Source organism: Megascapheus bottae, chromosome 4 (genome assembly GCF_031878675.1).
Source record: "Megascapheus bottae isolate mThoBot1 chromosome 4, mThoBot2.hap1, whole genome shotgun sequence".
NCBI lineage: Eukaryota > Metazoa > Chordata > Mammalia > Rodentia > Geomyidae > Megascapheus > Megascapheus bottae.
In genome coordinates this window covers 48,562,032-48,583,851 of record NC_143512.1, presented here as the reverse complement: position 1 = coordinate 48,583,851, position 21,820 = coordinate 48,562,032, and the positions used below count along the sequence as shown (strand labels likewise).

Here is a 21,820-nt window from a genome sequence, read left to right as displayed (position 1 = left end):
ATCCAATCCTCTGAATATGTCTATGCTATCACTTAAGCACTATTTCTAACTCCTCCCTTTCAAAAAAAGATTTATTCTGAAAGCTATGAGCAGCTCTGGTTTTATTCTGCTGGCTAAACAGGGTGTAGGTTTCTTCTTGCTTCTTCTGATGGGAGTAGTTTTGAAACTCATTTTTATGATAAAATTTCTGGATATTCCATTCATGTCTCTGAGACCCAGAAACTCATTCCTATTCTCTGCAATACCCTCTGCTGCTAGTTTAGACATACAGTCAAAAATTTCTCTGCCTTTCACCATCCCAGTGATTGTAAATAGAGATTCCCTCCTTGAACACTTGTTTGTTAAACTTGCCATTTAAAATATGATGTAAAAATCAATGCTAATAAATTCTATAATAAAAAAAATACACTAGTAGCCTAAAAAAAAAACCATCAAGCCTAGTAACAGCATTATTCTAGAAAAACAAAAACCAGGAATAGATAACAAGAATAGTAATTAATCAATGACAAATGAACAGTTTCTCACGGTGACGTTGCCCCCTTACAATTGTATATTTCTTTACAGATTGATGTAAATTGCTACTTGTCACTGACAAGATTGGTTGATTCCAAATTAAACCTAAAATGTTGTTTCAAGAATGTGGTGCCTAGTATTTTTCTATTACTTCATGAAAAAAAAGAATTTTTAGTAGTGCATGAAGGTCTCTGTATTTTTATTGGCTACTTACAAAATCTGGAGGGACAGAAAAGCCTTAATCCTCTTAAAATAACCCTATCAATTCTTATATTTAGAACAATTTACCAACATTTTCAAATCCAGCATGGAAAAGCTATCAACATGGCACTAGGTCATGGGTCCTGAATGAAGCCATTAGCACAGATTGATACAATGTGACAGCTGCCCAAAAACTTTCATTCTTTTTCTTTTAACATCCTATTGCAAGCTGAAATTCAGAGTAATCTTTGTTGAAAATAGCCTACTTAACTTCGAAGAAATCAGAGCTAAGAACAGATGACAAATAGTAGTTATTATTGTGAATTCACTCAATAGTAATAAACTTTAGAATTTCCATATAAACAATTCCTAGAGAATTTTAAGAGATCAAGTCTATTCTTATCTATTTGAATAATTCTTAGGTTCTCCCTGGGCTCCTTAGGATAGAGCCCAGGTTCTCATGAATGCTAAGAAAATACTCTACCATTCATCTCTATACCTAGGCCTGCTTAAACCATTCTTAATAATTTTGAAGATTAGGCCAATGCAAACTAAGTGGTTTTAGTTAGGCTATAAAGTCTGTTTAGGAGGTCACAAATTTTTCCTAGGAATTGTTTATCTGGAAAAAAACCTGGACTATACAATATGATTATGAGATTGCTATTGAAGTTTTCTTGGTACAAACATAACTTATACATATACCAACAGAAACACAAAACTGATAAAGAAAAATGGTACTCCCTGTAAATTCACAAATAAGATATTGTCAGATATAATAACAATTGGAGTAGAAATTTGTTATTTTTAAGTAATAGTTATTAATTTGATATTACTAGTCAGGAGTTCTTAGTGGTTGACTGTCATCAGAAGTATATTAGTTTAGTCTACACATCAAAGAGCTAATAAATCACTTGAGCTTACCCCCTTCTCAATATTCCCAGTTTGACACAATGTCCCCTCAGCTGCTGGAATACTATTGGTAACACAGCGGTTGCTTTTGCTGAGGCACCACAGCTCTCTACACACTTCCTAGGAAAGAAGGCAAAAGCAAGTTGATCAGGAATAGAGACGAAAACCATGTCAATCCTTTGATAAAATATTCACATTCAAATTATTTAAAAAGAGATGCCAGAGCTCATATTGCTGTGAAAGCATAAGAGATAAGGACTTTGAAGAAGGTTCTTTAAAAAGGGGGAGTAGGGGCCGGGAGTTTGGCCTAGTGGTTGAGTGCTTGCCTAGCATGCACGAAGACCCAGGTTCGATTCCTCGGTACCACGTACATAGAAAAAAGCCGGAAGTGGTGCTGAGGCTCAAGTGGTAGAGTGCTAGCCTTGAGAAAGTCCAAGGACAGTGCTCAGACCCTGAGCCCACGCCCAGGAATGGCAATAAATAAATAAATAAATAAAAAATAAAAAGGGGGAGCATAAAACATGAAATCCTATGCTTCCATCAGAAAGAATGATATTGTAGCATTCATAAGGAAATGGAAAGATTTAAAAAAATATATAGTAAGCAAAGTAAGCCAGACCCAAAGAAGCATAGGTTGTATGGTTTCCCTCATTTATTGTAACTAGAATGTGCTTATAAACAGGTGGCGTATCTGTTTACTGGATGGTAAAAGACAAAATACACACTTGGACATGATCCATTATACAGGACTAGACATTCATGTGGTAAAACCAAAGAAAGATTTTCTTAGGAGCAGATCACAAAAAGGCAATATTATGTGCACATAACCATGTAAGCTGTTATTTGTCAAAATGAGTGCCAAGAAATGGAACCAAAAGGTTTTTGGTTACTTTGCTTTTTGGTTTGTTTGTTTTTTCTTTCTCTCTCTCCTTTGTTGATGATTTTGCTTTCTGTACCTTTTGTCTTGTATGTAAGTTTATCTTTTGGGGAGATGGTGAAGGGGGAGTGGAGGGACAAATAATGAACAGATGCAGCAGTGACACTCACTAGACACTAGGTTGAAAGTGAACAAAACCGGTGGGGAAGGGGGACCAGGAGAGAAACAATGGGAGAAAGTAAGGATAGAAGTGACATTGTTCAAAAAGAAATGTACTTGTTATCTAACTTTTGTAGCTATAACTACCTCATCTTTACAATAACAAAAAATCTAGGGTGGGCTATACATTTTGGATAATCATTTAAATACATTTCCATAATGCTTTTTTGTCTTTTTTAATTGTATTTTATTGTCGGATAATGTATAATGGGGTTTCAGTTACATTCGTCAGGTAATGGGTATACTGCTTCTCAAACCTTCATACTCCTCATGTTTTCATCCCCTTTTCCTTACCCTTACCCCATCCCAGACATCTTGATTTTCCCCTTCCCTTCCCTATTTCAAATAAACAAATGAACGTATATGCAATATACTAGGTAACAAAGTCAGATACACTAACCATATTAGATTAACCATAAAGGGAAAAAAGAGAAAAAAAATAACTTCACATAGCACATTAAGAACAACAATCACAAAGATAAACCTCTTGTTTCCATATGTAGCCATAATTCTTATTTTGGTAGATAAAGAGTGTCAGCTTTTAAGACTGCCTAGGATACTTTTATCAATAGTGTACAGGAATTTCATTAATAGGGAGAAGAGAAACACATATCTTTGTTATACTCCAGAATATATAATAGCAAAAACTTCTCAATTACTAATAAAGCATTGCTATTTAAATGGTTCCTTAAGTTTTCTGTAATAGTGAAATGAAGGTAATTTTAAAATAAGAGAAAAAGTGTCAAAGAGACAGAAATAGAGACAGAGACACACAGGGGAGAGAGAGGGGGGGGGGAGGGAGGGAGGGAGGGAGAGAGAGACAAGAGACAAGAGAGAGACAGAGAGAGAAATATGGGAGGTATGGAAATGGGAAGGAACTAAATATATTAATTTAAAATAAAGTATATTTTAGAATAACTTCTAAAGTTAATATTTGCCAAAGAAAATACAGAAATATTTTTAGTCTGCTAGTGTAGCCTATCTCTGTGAAAAAGCGTGGATTTTAGAAAAGTCTGCCATTCACTAATGTTTCAGATGTTATTTGGTACTATCTGGTCTCCTGTATTACAATTTTTTCTTTTCCCCCTTCAGCACAGGAGAATTACAGCACTCATTTTACTATGGCAACATAAAACATTTTCTTTTGTTCATGCTGCCTAAACCTATTAGGTTCTAAACTGAGCATCTAATATTATCTCTAAGTAAAATGCTTTAGTTATTAGGCAAAAAAGGCTTACTTTGGAAGAAGATACTGAAAATTATCAGTTTCTTTTATATATGATTACAAACTAGCAATCATTATTTGTGCTATAATTTTTTAATTTAAAATAGAACCCTATCTGTATATATAATGCATATATGTAATATATATTTGTGTGTCATATATATAATAAAAAAGCATCATCTGGGATGGATGGATAACTGAAGTTACCAATTAATTGATTATATAACTGGAAATACCTAATATTTATACCCAATATTATGGGATAGGAAAGTGAAAAGGATCTTTGGGTTCATCTCAAGGGTGTCTACTACCAAGGAGAGAGGAAATTTTAACACCAGAGAAGTAGTGAGCTAGAAAGAAGAGAAAACATTATAAAAGAACATTTACAATGACTCATAATATAAAACTAAAATTTGCTCTTTCTAATGTGATTTTATTATGAATTTTATTTTATAAGCATTTAAAAATACTACTGTAATCTTCTTTCCTAAGGGATATAATTTTTAAGTTTCTGTTCCTAAGTATATTATTTTAGTTTACTAGAGTTAAAGTATCAAAAGCTTTTTAAAAAATATTCTATAAAAATGTGTAAAAAACCTACTCAAATTCAAAATGTTATGAGTTCACAAAAACAGAGACACCAAAGAGAACTGTATATAGACACTATAAAATCTTTTATAAATTTATTTCTGGGAAATATATATGATATCTTATAATTCTTATTAGTCCTAAATAATAATACCTTTAAATGGTAAAGGAATTTATTATAAGGTGATTTATTTTAAGCAGAGCAATGCAATAAAATTATTGAAAAAATATACTTATAGCATCTGTCAGGAAAACATTCAATCTAGATAAATTATAGAAACTTTATTTTATAAAGGTATTTTGAAAATCTCTACCTCACAGTAACAAGTGATTATGATAATTTTTCAATATCTTAATGTTAAGCTCCACAGTATATTCCTCACTGTTCACAGAATAATGGATATTTAAAAACAGATTTCTTCATCTAAGAGGAGATTGTTGCCATAAAGGGTTAAAATTTTTTAGGGGACTAACTTCTCACAAGTCATTACATGAACATAGGACTAGAAATTCGCATTAGAACACACTCTCAAGATGTTAAATTAGTCAAAGAGAAGGCTCTGAAGAACTTTCAAATAGGTTTTACAATTAAAATTTCAACTTGAGTAAGAAAAATTATGTTATCCAATTCAGGATGAATTACCAAGATTAAAAATATTCCAGGAAAGATAAACAGTAAGTAAATCCCTTTCATATCAAGTAAGTAAAAATTGTGAGAAAGTGATAGGGTTTAGCTAGCAAAAAAAGAAATTATAATTTTTTTGACTAGCTCTATATACTCATGGTTTCTGGTGTAAGCTAAGATTAGTTTTACTACCTCTATGAAATAATAACTCATTGTTACTATGTTAGGATTCCCTTTATAACTTAAAGTTTACTTTGTGAAGATTCTCTAGGAGAAAGTTGGTGGTGTGATGGTCCTTGAGTTTAAGGAAGTTTAAGAAATTATCAATAGCGGCCAGGCATGGTGGCTCATGTCTGTAATCATAGCTACTCTGGAGGCTGAGATGTGAGGAACAAGGTTCAAATCCAGCCTGGGCACAAAGAGAACCTGAGACTCTTTTATCCAATTAACCCCTAGAAAATGGGAAATGGGGCTTGGCTCAAAGGTAGAGTCATAGCCTTGAGCTGAAGAGCTCAAGGACAAAGTCCAGGCCCAGGGTTAGGGTGGTAGCCCAGAGCTGAAGAGCTCAGGAACAGCACCCAGGCTGAGTTCAAGCCCCATGATCCACAAAAAAAAAAAAGTTATCAGTTACCCGAACACAGGCTAAAATCATGAGGTCAACTTCTAACTTATAAGGATTGACTGGTGATGCAAAAGGAACAGCAATATTCTTCTTTTGAAATGATTTACTCAGACTCTACTATGCCCCAGAAATAATGTGAATGCTATGAAAAAAAAACAGTATTATTTAGAGTTATGGGAAGCAAGATAAACGGAAATCACAGTCAGATAGGAACCATGGTTAGTGCTGTTCTGTGATATGTTTTTCCATTTTTATGACAAAAATTAGAAGAATGATGTCAATATTGTTTCTATTTTCCATGAAACTACATTAACTAATCTTAAAGAATTGTCTTCTTTATTAGTAGTATTAGCATTTTTGTTGTCTTTGTTGTGATATTAGCATTGCTAATATCACACTTGCTAAGCTGGTTTTCTTCCACTGAGCCAACCTCCAATCTTGATTTTTTTGCTGACTGATTTTCAGATAGGGTCTGATTTCCAGTCTCCAATGCTCAGATTTCCAGTCTACTCAATTTTTTTCAGATGAATATTATTAATATTTAAAAACATTAAAAATTACAAAATATTAGCAGGCCGGGAACAGTGGCTCACATCTGTAATCCTAGCTACTGAGGAGGCTGAGATATGAGGATCACGGTTCAAAGTGAGCCCGGGCACAAAAGGAGCTGAGACTCTTATCTCCAGTTAACCTCTAGAAAATGAGAAGTGGAAGGCAGCTATGCTGAAAGGGTATCAATGTATGTGAATTAATGCACCTTCTATCTGGCAAATATCATGTAACCCTTTTATTAATTATAATAAAAAACAAAAATTAAAAAAAAACATATCAGAAAACTTAAAAAAAAAGAAAGAAAATGAGAAGTGGGGCTTGACTCAGGGTAGTGCAGTAGCTTTGAGCTAAAGAGCTCAGGGACAGCACCCAGGCCCAGGGGTAGGGTGGTAGCCTTGAGCTGAAGAGCTCAGAGACCACGCCCAGGTGGAATTCAAGACCCATGACCCACAAAAAAAAGCTAATAGAAGTGATAACAAAAATAAGTTTAGATAACAAAGGTTGATAGCAACCATGTACTATGAAATAAGATACTTGGAAGATACATGCAAAAAGAAACTTCTTTCAAAAAAAAAACTACTTTCAATTGAGGCTACTTTGATCAAAATAGAGGGACTAAGGGCTTGGGAGTATATATAAAGAAAATGCTAGAAAGAAACTAAGGAAACAATCCCATTTAGGATAGCATCAAAAAATAGCTCTGAATAAATCTAGCAAATGATATGAAAGGCCTCTACAATGAAAATTAATTGAATCAACATTGTAAAAATCACTACACATCTGTAGAAAGCAATCTATAGATTCAAAGCAATCCTCCTTAAGATTCCAATGCTCTTCCTCACAAAAATAGAGAAATTGATCCTAAAACTCATATGGAAGCACAATAGACTCAAAGTAGCCTAAGCAAGCCTGAGAAAAAAAGGGCTATGCTGGGGGTATCATAGTACCAGACTTCAAATTATTCCACAGAGCCATAATAACAAAAACAATGTGCTGGCACAAAAACAGACATGAAGACCAATGGAATAAAAGAACTCAAAATAAACAGATAACAACCAAGTGATCTTTAACAAAAGGTATAAAAAATATACCTTATAGAAAATATACTTCATTAAATAATGCTTCAAAAATAATTATTCACATGCTAAGAAAAAAAAACAACCAAACAACAACAAAAACAACAACTTTGAAATTCTAACTTTGTACAAAGACCAATTCAAACTGGATCAGATTTTTTTTCCTGTTACCAGGTTGATTGTTTGCAAAGAGGGTATTGTACCACTTGAGCCATATGTCAAATCTAGTTTTTTTGTCAATATTCTCCAGATGTCAACTTCCTGAGTAGCTAAAGATTACAGCCCTGAACCACAAGCACTTGACTGCATCAAAGATCTTAAGCTTGGCTTAAGCTTGGCTTGGAAACTGCCATAGAGAAACACAGGGAAAATGACTGAAGATATAAACTTTGGCGAGCATTTTTGAAACAGGACTCCAATTGTCCAGGAATTAGGAGCAAGAATTGACAAATGGGCTTGCATCAAATTAAAATGATGCTCCATCATCATGTTTCAACTAAACCATAAGCAGAATGATGAGACAACCCACAGAAGGGGAGAGAGTCTTTGCCAGGTATTCAAGAAATAAAAGATTAATATCTAGAATACACAAATACCGCTAAAAGTCAAATAGCCAAAAAATATATAATCCAATAAATAAATAGGCAAATAAGTTAGTTCTCAGAAGTCCTTATGAAGTTATTCAGCATGCTTTGCTATAAAGGAAATGCAAATCAAAACTATATTGAGATTCCATTTTTACCTTAGTCAGAATGGCTGGAATGAAAACTAACCAAATGCTGACAAAGATGCAGGGAAAGGAACCACATAGTGCAACTTCTAGGAAATCAGTATACATCAAAAAGCTAAACTAGATATATTATCATACTGCAATAGCAATCTTTGACATAGATCCAAAAGTGTATAAATCCACATATAAGATGGGTTCTTGTACACTCATGTTTACTGTAGCACTATACACAACAACCAAGCTGTGGAGTCAGGCCAGGCACCCAATGACTGATGAATAAAAAGTGCTATACTAGCCAAGTGTGGTGGCTCACACCTGTAATCCTAGCTGCTCAGGAGGCTGAGATCTGAGGATCATGGTTCAAAGCCAGCCCGGGTACAAAAGAACCTGAGATTGTTATCTCCAATTAATCTCTAGAAAACTGGAAGTGGGGCTTGGCTCTTCAGCCTTGAGCTGAAGAGCTCAGGGACAGTGCCCAGGCTGAGTTCAAGCCCCAGGACCACCACTCCCCTCTCTCTCTCTCTCTCTCTCTCTCTCTCTCTCTCTCTCACACACACACACACACACACACACACACACACACACACACACACACACACACACAAAAGTGATATACTATTCAGCCTTAAAGAATAAAATTTTGTTGTTTTCATGAAAATTGATGGAAGTGGAAATCATCATAGTGAGTAAAATAAGGCATAAGCGAGACTATAAAAGTCAAATGTCACATGTTTCTACTCATTATGTGGAATCTATTTCTAAAATGCTGCTGCTGCTGGTGCTGATAATGTCGGTGATAATAATGATGATGAAAAAATGGACAGGACCCTAAAAATGACTTCTGGGGTGGGGATGAGTAAGAGGAAGATAAAAGAAACCATGAGATCTGCGAGTCTGGCCTAGCAGTACGGTGCTTGCCTAGCATTCATGAAGATCTGGGTTCAATTCCTTGGTACCACATACATAGAAAAAACTGGAAGTGGTGCTGTGATTCAAGTGGTAGAGCTCTATCCTTGAGGAAAGCCCAAGGACAGAGCTCAGGCCCTGAGCTCAAGCCCAGGACTGGTAAAAAAAAAAAAAAAAAAAAAAAAAAGAAAGGAAAAGAAACCATGGAACCAGATGCCAGTGGCTCATACTTATAACTCCAGCTGCTCAGAAGGCTGAGATCTGAAGATCATGATTCAACTGGTACAGGAAAGTCTGTGAGTCTCTTATCTCCAATTAACCCTCAAAAAAGTCAGAAGTCAGAAATGGAGCTGAATCTCAAGTGGTAGAGCAATAGCCTAAAGCACGAAAGCTCAGTAACAGTGCCTCTTCCAGATCCCAGATTTCAAGCCCCAGGGCTAGTGAGCACACACATGCAAACACATAAAAACACAGAGAGAGAGAGAGAGAGAGAGAGAGAGAGAGAGAGAGAGAGAGAGAGAGAGAGAGAGAGAGAGAGAGAGAGAGAGAGGAAAAGACATAGGAGGATTAGATGAAGAGGTTCTAAGTATATTACACCAATCTATATAAGGGTTGTACAATGAAACCCATCAGATATGTTCAGAAAAATGGATGAAAGAAGAGGATTAGAGAAACTAAGGGAGGAACAATGTAAATAGAACAATTGGCTAATCTACAAAGACCCTTTCAGTATAATACAAAGAATGAAATCATCTTTCAGTTTTTCAAGTAATTACATGTGAGGAGAAACTAAAAATGGGAAGCAAATCTCTTTGATTTCTGTAGACAATATTAAAATTAACACTTTATACAAGAGGGGGTAGGGCATCGTAAAAGCACAAAGTTATTTTATAATTATGGCACTAAGTAAAGCAACATACAAAGAGATATCTTTGGTAGATGGATTTTGTCTTGGTTTCATTATTTCAAGCAACCATAATGAAAAATAATGAAAATGAAGTACAACTTTTTGTATATTTTTAAAATGGAACTTTATACCATTTTGCATCCTTGATGCTGTCCATTGGGGAACTAATGTTTCCCTATCAGTAACAGTCTCAACAGCTGTTTGCATCATAGGATCTCCCTGACCAAGGAAAGAGCAGGGCCCTGAAGCGGTCAGGCGGGAGCATCAGTGAAGAGAAAGGTTACTTATCATTTGATCTCACCAAGGAAAACTGAAAACACAACATATGGTGGTGACCCTAAAGCCTGGCTCCAGGTATCTGAGAACTTTGAAAGAAAGAGGATCATATACCCTTCTTTCTGCCTTAAGTAGCTTATTTATTATATAAATAAACATGCAAGGAGAATCTAGATATTAGACTTAGCTTTGTATGTATATATATATATATGTTATTTATTTTTCTTTATATTAGTAGACTTTAGTTTTATGGACTCTAAAAGAAGCAACCACCTGAAAAAGGTTGTTTTTTCACTCCGCACCTCAATTAGAAATCAATTAGTAAATGGTGAATTGATTCAAGAGAAAAATAAGACAAAGTGTTATCAATGTCTTTTATGATCTATCTCTACAAACCAGATACCCGTGCTTTCTCTTATGAAATCTGTTCCCTGGGCCGGGAGTTTGGCCTAGTGGTAGAGTGCTTGCCTAGCATGCACCAAAACACGGATTCGATTCCTTGGTACCACATACATAGAAAAAAAGTTGGAAGTGGTGCTGTGGCTCAAGTGGTAGAGCTCTAGCCTTGAGAAATGTCCAAGGACAGTGCTCAGGCCCTGAGCTCAAGCTCCACAACTGCCCCCCCCCCCAAAATCTGTTCCCTTTGAAGGTAGTTTCTACAATTGGGAAGCCTCAGTGTGCCTTTGCTTTTCTTCCATCTTTTCCAAACATGATTATTCCTTTTCGCAAAATATAAAGGAGGAGGAGGAGGAGGAGGAAGAGGAGGAGGAAGAGGAAGAAGGAGGAGGAGGGAGAAGAAGAAGAAGAAGAAGAAGAAGAAGAAGAAGAAGAAGAGGAGGAGGAGGAGGAGGAGGAGGAGGAGGAGGAGGAGGAGGAGGAGGAGGAGGAGGAGGAGGAGGAGGAGGAGGAGGAGGAGGAGGAGGAGGAGGAGGAGGAGGAAGAAAAGGAGGAGGAGGAAGAAAAGGAGGAGGAAGAGGTGGTGGCGGCGGCGGCAGCTAGAGAAGCCAAGGGAGAACAAAAACTCTGACTTAGTAAGAACCAATTTGAAGATTCTCAAAACATGATTAAGTGGCTAAAAAGGAAAAAAAAAATCTAAGAAGCAAATGCAAGTTAAAAAAAATCAACTGATCTTTAAGCGTAGTTGGGATTGAGGTCTTAAAATTTTGGCTTGGAACTCAGGAAGAGTACAAATGAAAACACTGTTCTATCACATATACGCCTGACAAATATATATGTATAGCAAAGGGAATATTTTTTATTCCCTAAGATATGTCAAATTATACTGTAAAATATTTGTACTGCCTTAAGATATTTAAGAAAAATGATTCCATAATTTTTGTTGTATTTCATAACTTGAAATTCCTCCTAGTAGCTCATCTAAAAACCCTCCAGCTGTTAAAAAATGAAATATTATGGGGTTTTTAATGCTTGTGGTAAAAATTTGTCACCATGATTCAAACTCTAATAAGTATTCTAAAAGTTGAAGACAGAACAAAAGGGCTACTCAAACTCATTTCTTTAAATGGCTTTTGTATGTACTCCACAATGTGCTTCTCAAAATTTCACTAATATCAACTTCCAAGTTACTTATACATCTTGAAAAAAATGAACAGTGTAAGTAGGCAACAATATTTTGAAAATACTTTTAAAAAGTTACTGTATAATTATATGAATAATTCTTAATAATAAAACCATGACTTGAATCTTATTTAACTGGTGGTAATAAAATAATAACCAAAAGAGAATAAGAGGCCAGGCAAGGATGACTTATGCCTACAGTCCTAGCCACTACAGGGGCTGTGATCTGAAGACTGTGGTTCAAAGACAGTCTAGACAGAGAAATCCTTATAACTCTTATCTCTCACCAGCAAAAAGCTGGACCTGGAGGCTTAGCACAAGGCCTTGAGTTCAAGACCCTAGCACCAAAAATCTAAAAAGTAAGCATGAAAACATTAAAAATCTATAGTAAAGTTGGGTGCTGGTGATTCACACCTGTAAACCCAGCTACTCAGAAGGATCGAGGTGAAAAACCAGCCCAAGCAACAAAGACCCCATGAGACTCTTATCTCCAATGAACCACTCAAAAACCAGAAGTGGAGCTGTAGCACAAAGTGGTGGAGGGCTAACCTTGAGCAAAAGCCAGGCCCTGACTTCAAGCCTCACAATCACCACCACCACCAATAAAACAATATGTAGTATAGTAGTAGTGGCAGTGGTAGTAGAAGCATAACATATCAGTTTTGTGAAGTACTCTCTAGGGGGAGCATATTCAAATCCGCGAATCACTGATTTCTATTGGTTATCCTTGACTTACAAAGCCCTATTGCATATAGATATTATTCCATGTTTTGGTTTTATGTTTACAATTTTTATGATATAGTAGTCTACTGGGTAGATCTCTATAGATGAAAAAATGAGACGATTTCCCTAAATGTAAACAAAGTAGCTATATAGGAAATTATTTCCTATCATAAATTCATACAATCGGATCTTGGATTTCCAAGATTTGATATTTTTCAAAATCTCTCATCTCTTCAAATATGAAACAAATATGGTACCTAAACCTTTGCAAATTGCTCTGTCATTTAGTCATTTCACTGAGATACATAAAGAAGAAAAATTTATGTACCTTTTTTTTCATGTGTAAGTAAAAAGCTCTTGCCAGAAATGCATTTCTCCTGAAAAGGTTCAAAGTTAATGAATTTAAATTTTCCAAAGTTACATCATATTTTTTATGTTATATGTTCCTTTGTTTTTCCATCACAAAACTGGGGTTTTGCCATCATAAAGTCAAAATCATGGAGCCTTATACATAAACATATCTAGTAATCTCGTCTCATAGATCTGGGCAGATTAAAAAGAATGAAAACATTCACCTAGAAAAGTACAGGTGTTGCTACAATGGAATACCATCAGTAGCATAACTATTTCGAGTTCTGCATAGTGTGTGTTAGCAGCAAGAGAATATAACATGAGAAAGAAAAGGCTGAGGACATAGCTCAGTAGCAGAGACATCCCTAGGATTCACAAGGCTCTAAGCTTTTAGTTTTCTAATATATTTTTTTCATTTTACAGAATGTTTCCTAAGATACAATGTGCCACAAAAATTCTGAGATTTTCTGCAAATCACTAAACTCTTCTGGTATCTTTCATTAAAATACTCCAACAGCTCAGTTTCCCATGACTCTTCAAACAAATTTTTTTTTGTTTTTTTACTTTTGTTCTTTTATAGCATTGGTCATGCACTCCTCATATGCTAAGGAAATATTCAACTTTGGTTATTGGGAAAGCTACAACCACATTCCTGAAACATAAAGTGGGGTCAGATTTGGCTTACTTTTTCTTCTTCTGTGTGTGCTGTTCATTTAAGAGTCTTAAACCACACAGTTCTTCTCTCAGAACTTTAAAAAACACCTTTAGAGTCTTCACAAAGGTGAAGACATAGCTCTTTAACAGCAATTCATCTCACTCATCTATTCAACAATTATATGAAACAACTAACTGAACACAATATTGAGCTAATCACTATACAAACAGTAATAATCAAGCCTGATGAAATTTCTTTCCCCAAGTAAGTTACATTGTCATTACAATGATCAATCACTCATTCGAACAAATATTTATTGAACTTTGAGCCAGAATACTATTCTTATGAATATTACAAGCAAAATCTCTGACCCCCAAGAAAAATAGATTCTAGTGAGGAAGGTGTCAATAACTAAGAAGAAAACATACAGTATGTTAGAAGGGCATAAGTGTTAATGACAAAAGTAACATAAGAAAAATAATAGAAATTATGCATGTAAGTAACTACATATGTAAGTTAGAGTAAGGCTGTCAAGGAAAGCCTCCTCTGATTATTAATTTTAATAAACATTGGAAAGGAAATGAATAAGATAATGTGAAAATGAGTAACTTGGAGACTTATCTTAGAAACACTAGAAACATTTATAATAGATATAAATGGTGAAGTTCTGTCAATATGTCTTTTAGGAGATCTTAAGTAGCTCTCCAAAATATAAAGGGCTCATGTTTTCCTAAAACAAACCAGATACCAACTATTCAGAAATTGAACCAAAGATGGCAGATATTCACAAACAAATGGGAACATTTACTGAACATCCATGTACCAGGTAACTGAGATCTACTTCCCATGTTAGATATATGTTCTTGTTATCTGAAGTTTACAAGAAAACTAGATTTCTATTCAAGGGAAAAAGTTCCCAAAATATGAATAAATTAGACATAAAAGGTAACAGTAAAAGGCAAATAGGATTTTTTCCATTAGAAACATCTGTTCCATTGTGAAATTATATACTAAAATGTATTTTCATTTACAGAATATATTATCTGTTAAAAAAACAATTCACTGAAATAAATACTAATCGTATTTTAACATAATATACATTTATGTGATAACTCAAATTTGTATACACAGTGACAAATTTCATATAAAATTAAACATTTCCAATAAATTAAACAAAGCTATGATGTCTTTAAAATTTGCCTATAATGAACAATCTCTTGATGGCTAACCATAAATTACATACAAGATTATTGTTAGCCTAAGTTATTAAGTTCATTTGAAAATAATGTTTGGGATATGATTTAAAGTGACTGAATGAATAAATAATGAACTAAGTCTGAAAAAGCCCTAAATTAACCTGTGCTTTTTGGAAAGCTGTCCAAGGATCACTCACAGTCCCTACATTATAGAAACACACAAGTTAATTCCTTTTTGAATTTAGACTCACTGTTATTGCAATATGCTTTTTGCTGATCTGGTTCTTATTATTCTTTCTAATAAGAAAGAAAATGAATCAAAACTGGAAAGAAAAACTGGAAGAAAAGTGAAGCAATACAGTCTACAGAGCTTTACAGGAATGAGTTTACTCATCCAAAAACTCAAAGAAATATTCCCTTCATATACTGATACTGCTATTTTACTTATAATTTATTTTCTTCCAGGAACTATCCAAGACTTGTTAACATAGCAAATAGTTTATTAATGTCATAGGATCTAGATTTGCATACTGCTTATGTCTAGTTAATCAGAACTCCTAACTTTTTTGTATATAATTTGTATTCTTTTGCATATAATTTTATTATTATTTTTAAGCAGTTATGCAAAGGTATTGCCATTTTACAAAGATTAGAAAAATAGAAAGGACAACATTCAGGCCCTGAGTTCAAGCCCAGGTATGGACATATACCCCCCCCCCACACACACACACGGAGTAGAAACACTTAAGGTGTGATGGCCAAAGAAGAATAAATAATAGGAAAGAGTGACATTAAGACCAAGCTAGCTTTTGCATGTTGCTTCTTTTCTACAGAACATTTGTTAGAAATGGAAGTCAAAATTTTGATTCCTGACTATAAATCTTTGTGACTTGCCTTTAAAAAAATGAAACCAGAAAAATAGTTTTAGGCCACACCCATATCTCAATCAACAAGCCAGGCATAATAGAATACATTAGTAATAGCAGCTACACCAGAAGCCGTATGTAGTAGGAGCACAGTCTAGTGCTGGCTATAGCTCAAGTGATAGAGCTCCTGCCTAGCATGCAAGAAAGCCTTCCTGAGGCAGAGGGAGGGAGGAAGGGGGTACTCAAACCTTACATTCATATTAGTCCACAGCAGGTCTCCTGATCACCTCTCCCAAGAGACCAAAACAATAAGAGTGGTTAGTTTTTTGGTAATAAAAGTGATAAATTCCTGATGAAAATGAAACATGTGTCATTGGATCAAAATATACCTCCTCTCTTCATTTTAGTAACACAATAACTCCACCTAGAAGACATAGAACTAGCAGATTTATATCTATATTTTTGACCGTACACTGGGCAAAATTGTACTATGTATGTTTAGTTACTACATTATAGAACTAAATTACTTTGTATGATGTACTATGTTTAGTCTTGCCAATGGGTAAAACATTACAAGGGAATTATGAGTTCCATCAATACAGGGGTTAAATATCAGAGTTAAAAATGATACCATGCAATTACCACACACTATGGGTCATTTATAGGTTACATTATAGAACTAAATTACTTTGTACGATGTACTGTTCTGTTCTTTATAGTTACAGTCACTATACTTTTCTTTCTATCCTAGTAGAATTTAAGAATATTGGGAAACTAAAACTAGACAATATACAAGGATAATAATTGATAATGTTGTTCCAAGTAAAACAGAAAAATTCTCAGTGTATGCATACATGTGTATGCAGATGGTCCAACTCACTAAGTTACACTGAAGCAAGATAATGGCTGTAAGCCAGAAATGACCAAACCATAAAATATAAAAAGCTGGTCATTGGGACAACTATAGTAGTTGCTGAATGGCTGACATCATTAATGCTTTGTTTTTGAGACAGAAATCATTCTATGATTCTTCAGCATTCTCTTGAAAAGGATATATTTTTCACACTGCAATTGTGTTTCAAATTCATCTCAGCATACTACACTTAGGGAGCTCTCTAAATCAGAGGTGGTTTATTTTTTCCTTCACTGCAGCATGATTTGCTTTACCCAATTGGGCTTCTGTAGTCAAAGCCACAACTCTTTTCAAAAGAAGAATTTAAAATTGTTTGAAACCTTAAGGATTTGCCAGATAAAACCCAATATAAGTTTGAGTCTTATGAAATTAAAAGAGCAAAAGGGGGAATTGTTGTTTTGTGTTAGGGTTTTGTTATTTTTGTTGTTGTTGTTTTAGGTACAAGTTGAAGATGTGAGCATGATTCTAAAGAATGCTATGACTCACTGGGCACCAGTAGCTCACATCTGTAACCCTAGCTACTCAGAAGATCTGGAAGAATACAGTTCTAAGCAAGCCCAGGCAGAAAAATCTTTGAGATTCCATCTCCAACTATTCAGAAAAATGCCAGATTGGAAGCAAGACTTGAGTGGTAGATTGAAAGCTGTCAACAAGCAAGCTGAGCAAGGGCATGAAGCCCTCAGGTCACACCAATAGAAAGGAAGGAGCAGGGAGGAAGGAAAGGGAAAGGAGTTCAGGAGGAAGGTAGAAGGGAAAGAGGAGAAGCAGTAGCAAGAAAACTTATAATACAGAGAACTTTTTAAATATAAGAGTTTCAATAATATATAGGTCTAGAGAAAAGATCATTTTGCAAAAGTCATAAAATATAAGAAACTTCATAGGTTTGTAAGATGCAGTTGTATTTCACCAAGTTCCCCAATGTCCAAATGTCTTTAGAAATATAATACATTAAAAACATCTCAAAGGAGAATTAAGGGAAATACAATTGTATAATAAAATTATCTCATTTCTGATCACTCTGAAATGAGATATACCTAAAGTGAGAGGAATCAAGTAATTGTTTAAATTAATTTATTCAACAAAACATTATCTACAGATCCTACAAATCAGAAAAATATAAATCACCTAATATGGAAATTTAATGGTAGACTTAAAATTCAATTTCCAATAGAAAGAATATAAATTAGCCATTCTACTTGCCAATAAATAAATGAGAGACATAAAAAAATAGCAAACATTTCTAACATCATTTTATTAAGAATTTCAACTCATGAAAGTTTGTTTAGTTGTTCTTTTTTTGGAGAGCAATCTAAGAATAAAAGAAACTAGAACCACACAGATTTAAGTGTAAAAGACTACAAACAGAAAGGTCAAAGTTTTTTTTTTATTTTGTTTTGTTTTGTTTTTGCCAGTCCTGGGCTTGAGCTCAGGGCCTGAGCACTGTCCTTGGACTTTCTCAAGGCTAGAACTCTACCATTTGAGCCTCAGCACCACTTCTGGCTTTTTCTATATATGTGGTACCAAGGAATCGAACCCTGGTGTTCGTGCATGCTAGGCAAGCACTTTAACCACTAGGCCAAACTCCCAGCCTAGAAAGGTCAAAGTTTTACTCAAAGCTCACATATACAGATACACACAAATCTTTAAAAATCTAATGTACAAAACACTATTAAAGCTATCAAAAGTAATGATGAACTTTTCACTCAAGAGATATTTATAAAATTACTTATTTTATAAAATTCTTATTTTTGCTGATTAATTTTTTTATAAAAATGTAAAATCTGCACACAACAAGAACTAAACCAGTGGAGTTGTGGCTCCAGTGGCAGAGCAAAATCCTTGAGCAAGAGTTCAGTAACAATGCCCAAGTCCTGAGTTCAAGCCTCAGGACTAGCCCCACAAAACAAGCAAACAAACAACAACAAGAAAAAAACCTTCACACACAAAAAAAATCCCTGACTTTTTTATTAAACCTGAAAAAATTTGGCACAAAACTTGACATTTAAAATTCTTTTTTTTGCTTTATTCAACATACTTCTATTGCATATTGCATACCTATGATAAGAGTTCCCTGTACCAGACACTGAAATCTATCCATGTGAAAGTTAAAAGGTTTTATGTTTGTAACATGAACACTGTGATGGCTCTAGACAGGCGTGAAGAGTCAGTTATGATGCTTACATCCTTTTTTCCACAGTAGTTTTCCTTGTTCCCTAAAAGAGTTAATGTCATGTTGTTCCTGCTTGGTTGTCATGTTGGAATGTGGGCAGGGGATGAAGCAACCTGCAGTGATTCAGTTCTAGCTAGTTTGAAATCAAGCAAAGAAACATTGCCAACGAAAAATGCCCTTTAGCCCAATTATGAGCGTACCAGAAATGGAGAGTAGGTAATACTTTTAAAACCTAGCATTCCTAAAGACAGAACTGGCATCATAATCAAGAAGAAGGAGGAGGAGAAGGGGGGAGGGGAGGGGGGAGGAGGAGGAGGAGAAGAAAAGGAGGAAAAGGAGGAGGAGGAGGAGGAGGAGGGGAGGGGAGGGAAGGGAAGGCAAGGGGAAGAAGAAGAAGAGGAAGAAGAGGATTTATTCAAATTCTACTTGCATCCCTTTCCCCAAATATTGAACCCCTTAATCTCGGAATAGCCACATATGTAAAACTAGATATGATATGAAATGATGTCAGAAAAAGCAGTGTCAAAAAATATATTGAACATCAGTAACGTCGCTGGAAACGATCCAGCTTCAACCATAATTCCATGTATACATTGGTGTCACAAAAGACCATGTATCAACGTAAGGATTAAGGCGTCTTACCCCATATTTACATTGGCGGGAGGTTGCTCCGTACTGGAACCGGCATTGCTCGTCGGCATCGAACACCTGACCTGGGGCCACAGCTGGGTAAAGAAAGTCACGCTTGGGAGGCTCATTATCGAGGCAAGTGCCACGGCCTGAACTGTTCAACATAAAGGGTCAAAGGAGATTAGGTAGTCTGTGGACGACCGACCGCAGTCACCATCATGACACCAAGTCTTGAGATCTTTGTTTGAATCACAAGTTGCCTGAGGACAATATCTTGTCCGGATAAGTAATCATGTGGCAAAATAAAGTAGCTTTACTCCAGCGCGAGTGAAAGCTCCAAAGCATTGCTTGTTTGTTTTTTTCCCCAATCCCAAGACACAACCAAAGCAATCTCAGATAACAATCTGAAGAACTCATGTTGGCTTTCAAACACGGATTTAGATTAATTTCTGGAGAAATCAAAATGGAATTTCACATTGCTCTAAGCCTCTTATTTATTTTCAATGAAAATATAGCCACATCTGGTAGTAGAATTAAAAACATGAAATGTGGAACATTTTTAAAACACAATTGTACTTGTAATCCTCAAAGATCTAATTTATGTGCCTTCACCTCGGGCAGAACAATAGACCTGTGGCATCACATGTCAGTGGGTTCTTGAAGGACCTCACTAATAAATGGGCTAAATGACAGGCTAAGATCCAAGGTTCTCTCAACTCTATTAGGATGGTTAATCTTTCCAAAAAAATTCCATATTTCATCTAAGGTCATCAGAATTGGAAAAGAGAATGTTCTCTCTCTATAATTTCTGCTTTGTAAATATGCCTGTTCTCAAGCATAATCTTTTAATTCAGTGGAACAAATAACACATAAAATCACCAAAAGCCAGACAGAATACCTTAGCTTAAAGAGCTTTAAACTCTGCTAAATATAATTGTTCATTTTTATTTAGTCAGTGCGCATAAAATAGGACAGATGCTTTTTAACTTTCATTTCACATGTAAGTTAGAATTTTTAAGAATCCCTATGCCAACATTTAAAAATTTTTTCCAACATTCTTGTCCATTGTGCCAGCACTTGTGTTTTTTTTTCCAAAATCTTTTCCATCCACTTTGCCAAAGGAAAATAATTTCACAAGTAAAAGTTCCTCAACTGTTATTTAGAACAGTAAAAATTTCATTTATAGATAGGTAAGAAAGAATCATGTATAAACAATGAGTTTCATATTCACCTATTTCATATTCACAGTATTTCTCATATTCTTAAGTACCAAAGTTCACTTGTTATATAAAAATGTTTCTGAAGAGCAGAAAACAAATATACCTTTAAAAAAATAGAATCATACTATTCCAAAAGCTAGATAGATTCAAAATACCAAGGAGATAGAATATTTTCTTTATTTCATTTTTCTTGCATTTATATCCCTCTTGACTAATTTTTAAAGAAAATATTTAATAAAAATATTTTGATGGGATACTTAGATATCACACCCATCTAGATGGATTTTACTACTGGCTGTTACAATCATTTCAGTCATCACTACTCAAGATAGCTAACAGAGAACAGCTGTTAACCCAGCTATTCAGTTTTCATGACAGAACACTTATTTCCTTTTTTTTATAACAGTTTTAGGAATTGACATCTGCCTCATCAATTAAATTATTAATAGGTGACTTTTAAAATACCCAGGGCTTTTTGTGTAAATGTTAAGCAAATGTAAATCTATCAGTAAATTTTCAAATGACATTTTTAGGTAAATGACAAAGAGGTCCAATTTGAGTAATATAATAGAAAAAGATAGACCATTTTAATAACAATAATGTGAAATAATTGCAGAATAATTGAATAAATTGTTAATCTCCCAAATTTGCCTTCTAGAATATCAGTTTTCTTTCCATGGATAATAAAAGTATAAATATATTTATGAAAAGAATCAAATACATAAGGTTAAGCTCCATTATAAATCAATAGAAAATGTTTAAAATGTCTACAAAAGAATTTAAGTGCAATATCTTATAGTAAATAAATACTTACCAATAGCATAACAAAAAATGATAGAATATATTTACCTAAGAGCACCAAATTCCGAATCTAATAAATATTTAGGTATAATAAGTTTCAGGGATACAGAAAATTAGACTAAACATTTGAAGGAAGAATTTATGTAGACCCCAGAGGAGAATCCAAAGCAAGATATACTAAGAAAATAATTCTTTCCTGATGGCAAAATTGGCGTAAGAAGGAAGGAAACAAGAGTAATTACTCCATTTAGCATTCTTGTTTTAATGTATTAATATGGTCTTCTAATCATAGCTGTGTTCTTTTTAAAAAAAAATTAGATGATCCTTGCAAGACACTTCACACTACCAAGAATGCCATGAACCCTAGGCACCTAGGGCCAAATCAATACTGAGATTTATCACAAGTGCAATTATACTTTCATAGTTCACAAGCAGCTATTTCTTTTGCATAAATGTAGTAGATAGCTAAATAAGTTTTGTTCTCTTTTCCA

At 34.7% G+C, this 21,820-nt stretch overlaps 1 protein-coding gene across 1 annotated transcript in view; it reads right to left on the bottom strand.

Annotated features, from left to right (window-relative positions):
• Adamts6 (ADAM metallopeptidase with thrombospondin type 1 motif 6) overlaps window positions 1–21,820 on the bottom strand; it is a 187,597-nt gene that overhangs the window by 81,808 nt on the left and 83,969 nt on the right. The window contains exons 10-11 of the mRNA XM_090331864.1: window positions 19,321–19,462; window positions 1,636–1,743 (exon numbers count right to left, since the gene is read on the bottom strand). Coding sequence (XP_090187990.1) covers window positions 1,636–1,743; window positions 19,321–19,462 — 250 coding nt within the window. The remainder of the gene's footprint in view (window positions 1–1,635; window positions 1,744–19,320; window positions 19,463–21,820) is intronic.